A 6,755-nucleotide genomic window follows, 5' to 3' on the forward strand; every position below is an offset into this window, starting at 1 on the left:
CACACACACACACACACACACACACACACACACACATACCGTCTCAGCTCAGGAGATCCGCTGCTGTCAGTTTGCAATCTGACACCGACATCACATTACACAGGGATAAGCTGCCATCTCTGGAGGTAATTTATCAAATCTTTGCGGTGGGGGCTCACAGATCAGCAGAGTTATTCTCATCTTCTTACAGCGTTTACATGTCTACAAATACCTCCGTTCAATTCCTCAGAGGATATTATTGACTGAAAGAGAAAAGCTGAAAAACCTGYAGCTGTTGTAGAGAAGTGAAGAAACGTCAACTTCTGACCCACAAAACTAAAAGTCTCATGACCAACTGTTGCTTTATTAAAAGTCTCTCAACCATCATCCGTTTAATCACAACATTAGTAATTATTATATTATATTGACCCATAAAACCTAAACCATGTCTAAGTCCTTGACGTGGGCGTGTTCAAGTCTCACATCCTGTTAACAGAACTTTATCATACTGTTGTAAATGATGTATAAAGGTCTCAGTGAGGCGGTTTCAGGGAGGAAATGCAGCATGACTACATGTGTGGGTGGATCGCCTCTGGCATGACTTCAACATGTCTGCTAAATAAAGACTGCTTCATATTAGTTTTCCTTTTTTTGTCTTTTTCTCTCACTRAAACCGACTTCATGTGTTTGTGTTGTAGGCACGGTGAGGGGACAAAGTGAAAAAAACAAACCCAGTTACGTCAAAATCACAAAGTTGCTGCTTTCAGAAACACGACAGGAGTTTATCTTCAGGGTTACGTTGTTGGTCCAAACATGAGCGGCCGGGATAATCCTCAAAACTCTTATTTACACCCAAACAGCGAACAGCGCGTTTCACACAAAAACAAASCAGCTGTAGGTAAGTTCAGCAACACAAACGCACTTCAAAACAAAATCTAACTCAAAGAACGTTTAACAAAACGGTTGGTAATTTTGTGAAAGTCAGCGACTGTAGAAAGAAAAAAATATATTTATAAAACAGGGAGACCGGGGACAGTTGCAACACATTTTACATTTGACTCTGTTACTCAGAGACGGCTTGAATTAGACAAAACAAATTTTAAAACAATAAACTTACATCTGTCTGTTAAAAGTCAAAACCATTTATAGACGATTAAAGCATGTACATTCTTCACTATTTGCATTTGAAAATGAAGTCAGATGTTGCAACTGTCCCCGGCCCCGGGGTCAGTTGCAACATCTGACTTCATTGTTTGGGGGTGGTTACAACATATTATTAATACAATATATTTCACTGTAAATAAAAGTTTTATTATTTTTTTATTTATATTATTGCTAAATAAATAAAACAGAGTTATAAAGATATTACAGTGTTATTTATTTATTATTTCTGATCAAATGATGAATATAGATCAGCCTTGATGAGTAGACCTTATATACAGATGTCAAAGACTCTAATTGATATAAAATACAGTTGACTTTTAGAGACAAGGATAATAGATCAGTTTGTGAGACAATTAACTTTAGTTTTGCCTGTTGTCACTGTACGCCTACATTATGTAACATTTACATTAAACAAACTGGGATTTTAAAACCATTGTTGAAAACAAAAACTGTAGAAAATACATCTTAAACACTTTTATGTTTTAAACTATAAAACTGTCATGAATACCCAACACTCTTTTAAGTGTAAACTTAATTTCAACATGTTAATCTCATCTGTATGTGCTCTGTTTTTATATGCATTTATCGTATGGGGACAGTTACAACAACTGTTACAACTGTCCCCATTCCTGTCAGCCATGATAAAACCTAATGTGTTAGCTAAATAAGCTCATCTGGATACATGTTAACTAGATTAGTTAAAAGTCAACAGATCACTTGTTTAAACCATAGAAGTTTGAGCTGGATCACAAAAACAGTGACAACAGTTTAACAAAAATAAAGCTGGGCAAAAAAAAAAATACTTTGGTTCCTCAAAAACTGTTTTATTTAAATAAATCCTGGAGCAGTTTTTGAATCTGTTTACTTTTTCTTTACAAGGTGGGGCATCTAACTGAGCATGTACAGTGTGAGTGTCATCACTCTGTTTCTGTTTGGAGAAAAATGACGTGTTGCAACCGTCCCTTGTTGTTACTGTCCCCGGTCTCCCCTACTGAAAGAGAAATTTAACTCCTAATTTTAGCTCATTCCTTTTCTTTGAAGTAAAGCTTTCTGAATAAGTACGGCTGACTAATTAGCGGACACTAAAAGCTAACAGGCTAACAAAGCACCAGATCTCAAAGGGCTTTTATTTTGGAGTTGTGGCCCCCCCTTTTTTAACTCTCAGTGCTGACGGTAAAGAAGACAAAGAGCCTGTTGAGAAGCCGAAACACAAGACTGATTCTGATTCTGAGGCAGTCGGTGCTGAGGGTCGGTTTGTGCTCAGCCTGGCAGAAATCAGGAGTTCACTTCAGTCGTGACGTCAAGAGAAACAAGTGGAACATCTTAAAGGCATTCAGAGGTGAAACCCAAATGAAGAGTTGTTTTTTTTTCCAGATTTGAGTCTTTTTTGGTGAAAATTTATATTTTTACACCCTCAAATCTTTCGTTTTTTTTTATATTCAGGTCTATCATAATATATTTTGAGACATTTTACTTTAAAATGTGAAGATTTTTTTTATTTAGTCACGTATTCAATAAAATAATCAAATATATATATAATAAACAAAACAAAACACAAGTCATAAATGAAATAAAAAGAAGAAAAACCTTATTACACCTGCCCCCTTTTTTCCCTAAAAATTCAATTTATTTATTTTTCATTTTTATACATAAAGAGGAAATAGGAAAAGAGGGGAAAAAAGAGGAAATGTACTGTATTTATTCATGTATAATACTAGAAATTTAACCCTAAAAATCACCCATAAAGTAGGGGGATAGTGAGGTGTAGAAAAACCACGTCTTCTTGTTGAAGTGGAACTGCTATTGCCCGATGAAAGATGACTCTGGAACAAGGCTGGTTTGAACAGCAAGCACCTTTATTTGGCAGTTCATAGAGATGCAGCCTAAAAAACCAAATTGTGGCCTCCAGCCAAATGATTCGCCAAGTAAGAAAGATGGAGAAAGAAGGCCAAGAGCGGGGGTGTACAGGGCTCTTTATACATTCTCGACAGATGTACATAAATCTTGTCACGTGTACCTCAAGCGTTCTTCTGTCCTAATATGGTGATGTGTGTCGAACTCTGAAGCTGGACGGCAAATGGGCCCCACATCTGTGCATTCTTGAGACAACCCCCCTTCGTTAGACACTACAATAATAATATACACGGTAGTGCTGGGCGGTATACCGTTTTGTACCGAAAACCGKTTTTTATTTTTGTTATGACATGAATTTTCTGAATACCGGTGTAAATACYCTGAACACGTATGGAAAGTTTCGTTGCAACCACCAGTGAACTGTTTCGTGGGGGACACGTTTCCTCGCAGCACCGCTAAGCRCATTAGCATGCTAACGTTATTGTTGGAACAACTGRGGCGGGTGGTGTTTCAGCTGCTTAARTGGTCCGACGTTAAAAAAACATCCCGTTTTCACYATYGCTGAATGTAGTAAACAACTCTTCAGTGACGTGCACGTTAGATTTAACACGCTACGTTATAATGGAGACGTTATTGCATGGTGACTCTAGCGTGCTTCTATTGTGAAAAGCTGGGGGGAAGTAGATTTGTAGTGTAGCYGAGTTGACTGATGTGCAAGGTGAGTCGTCCTTTTTGTTTATTAACGCGTAACGAYAGACCAGATAATGACTTTTTCTCAACCCTTCACGATTGGACCTAAATGCATGATTACTGTCTACAACCAGGCAAAGAAGAAAAGACGTACAAGAGGAGGGAAACAGTGATACAGAGGTATAGTAAAAGAAAAAAGTCAATAAGCAAAGTTTGCACATTTTATCAGCTGAGCTGTGAGGAAAAAAAATACCGTCAAATACCGTGAAACCGGTGTAATTGTTGAAAATACYGTGATATAAAATTTGGGTCATATGATAATTAGATTTTTATACTTTGTAAGATCTAAAAATGATCGTATTATACTCGCGATTGTATTACACATGAATAAATACGGTAATTAGAAAGATTGAAATAGAGATTAGAAAAATATTAAATATACACCAAGAAAACACAAGGCCACGCACCCGACATTTGTCCACTAAAAATTCAATTTAAACAATAATAATGAACAAAGACAACATCGGATCTCTTCCAAAACTGTCATATTTTCTCACTAAATAAGTTACTGAGCTGCAAACATCTTCAGGACAAATTCTGTGTTGATTCTGATCTGTGAGAATCCAGCTGTCTGATGAGGTATGAGATAAAACACAGATGTCTGACTGCAAACAAGCAAAAAAMAAAAAAAAAAAAAAAAACAAACAAACATGGAAGTCAAAGTGTTTAAAGTCGCAGCAGAAAAGTACTTTTACCTGTTGAAGCATTTCCTCCGTGGAGACCAGTTTCTGTCGGTGCTCCTCCAAAGAGCTCTCCAAGTCTCGGATCTTCTCACCTTGTGCCTCTACCTGGTCCGTCAGGACGCTCACCTGGTGGGAGAGGAAAAGACCTTTTTTTAGTTTCAGAGCAGACAGAGAAAAACCCAAACTGCTTCTTGAAAAGCACATCCTTCGTTACCTTTCACAATAAAGTTTGAAACAAAGACGTCTTCCAACCTGTTAGCACTCAGAGGATGTGYTGGAGGTGACTCTCAGCTACTACCACACCAAGTTTAGCTCATTTACTGTAAAACATGACGAATTTAGAACCATTTGTTTGCTGAGGCCTCCTTAAATCCAGTTGAGGTGAATTAATCCTTTCATTAGTTATTAATATTCATATTGTTTTCCTGTTTCTCTTTAATATTATTCAACTTATTCCGTCTTCTTCCATGTCGCCACGCTACTCCTCCTGCATACTTTGTCCTACAGCTGCCWTTGTAATTTCTATCTGTAAAGGTCCTGTGCCAAATGATTGCTATGCCTTCTGGTGCCTGTACAACTTGTAGTTTTTGAAATATTAATGTTTAAACTTTATTCAAAAATTCATATAATGGGAGTAAATGGGGCCTTGTAATGGTCCAATACTGCCCCATGCTGGACTCAACTTGGTACTGCTCCATGCTTTAATAATATTTAATCTCAATTGTTCAGTGTTTACAATACTAATATGATTGTATTTTGATGTTTTACCATAATATTGTCTTAATACTGCTCTATAGTTGTAATATTATGCATTTTTGTGTCAATAATTGTATTGGCAATGTGGCCTCTTTCTGCACACATACAAATCTACCCCTGCCACCGTTTTCTGCCACAGCTCCGTTGGTCTAATGGTCTATGTCATGGACTGTCATGTGGGAGATCAGGGTTCAAAACCCAGCTAACGCAACTTTAACAAAAAATCTCCACCAACTTCATATTGTCACACAATTACCTTAATTACAAACACCTGCTGACGTGACAGGCACAAGCTGGTATAGAAAACATATTTGAACTTGGTCAAAGTTCCTTCTGCAAGTCCAATGCTGCATGCAATGACATGCTACATGGCAATGCACACTTGTTTTTACATCGTAAAACCCCATGTCTAGTTAATATTCTTTTTCTTGTAGCAATTGCGATAAAAAGGGATAAGGAATCATTTTATTTTGATTTAGTTCGTGAAGTTTGTGTTTCGTGAYCCTCAGCTGGATCCAAAGCTCAGCCCAACAGACTGCAGGGAACGTGTCAAAGCTGAGCGGTTCTCTGATGTTTCAGAGGAAACATTAACAGGAACATTTCTGCAGCTCCATCAGGTGAAACCTCAACGCTTCAGCTGCACGGCGACATGGCAGCCTGGCACTCAGGAACACATTTCACATTTCCTAAAGTCTCCCTGACAAAACCTCCACCTCCTGCCAAACTGGCTCCTCTGACACGTCTCACAATCTGAGCCCTGCAGTCACGTCGGCTCTCAGAGAAGAATAAACGCATCGAAAACTCGTTCGAGTCCAGATTATAAACAGAACTTGTGCTGTTGCAGGGTCCGTTTTGGTCGTTTCCTTTTAGAAACGGGTATCAAAAAACAAGAAAGAAGTGGCTATTTATAAGAAATAAAATGAAACCACTCATGAAAAATGAAAAATACAAAGGGTTTCTAATTCTTCATGGTTCCTACAGCTTAAGGCAATTTCAATTTAAGACTATTTAAAACCTCTTTAATGCCACTTGAAATGAAATTTAAGACTAAATTAACCAAAAACGTGGACCCAAATGTTTATTTTAGCACAAATCAACAAGCTGTAAGAAGCATTCAGTAAATTATTTTAAAAATAAATAAAATGTTTTAAACCATTTTAAGACCTCTGAATTATTTATTTAAGACATTTTAAGGTTAATTAAGGCCTTAATTTTGGATTGATGAATTCAATGTCTTTTAAGACTTTTTAAGGAACCAGAACCAGAACTAACTGAAAGGAGCAGACCAACGATGCAAACTGACAGGAAAAAGCAAAAAATAAATAAATAAATAAAAACTTTCTGCTCAAAGAACAACATTTATACAACACAATGGATAGAAAACTGTCTTATTTTGCTTTTTATAGAGTGAAATGTAGGCAATGTATTAAAAAAATAGGATTATTTGGCCAAAAGTCACAGGAAGTGTCTCTGAAAAACCTTTGATCAGAGCTACCATCATATTATGGACCAACATTCAGTGTTTCTGACTTTTATTTACAGAAATTAAAGTTTTAATTATGCAGAGCT

General features: G+C 37.0%; 1 protein-coding gene across 1 annotated transcript in view; it reads right to left on the minus strand.

Annotated features, from left to right (window-relative positions):
- Nucleotides 1-6,755, minus strand: part of ppfibp2b (PPFIA binding protein 2b) — a gene marked incomplete in the record, with an annotated part of 84,691 nt that overhangs the window by 33,576 nt on the left and 44,360 nt on the right. Inside the window, 1 exon segment of the mRNA XM_014033082.1 lies at nucleotides 4,443-4,556. Coding sequence (XP_013888536.1) covers nucleotides 4,443-4,556 — 114 coding nt within the window.

Source organism: Austrofundulus limnaeus, unplaced genomic scaffold (assembly GCF_001266775.1).
Source record: "Austrofundulus limnaeus strain Quisiro unplaced genomic scaffold, Austrofundulus_limnaeus-1.0 Scaffold7, whole genome shotgun sequence".
Taxonomy (NCBI): Eukaryota; Metazoa; Chordata; class Actinopteri; order Cyprinodontiformes; family Rivulidae; genus Austrofundulus; species Austrofundulus limnaeus.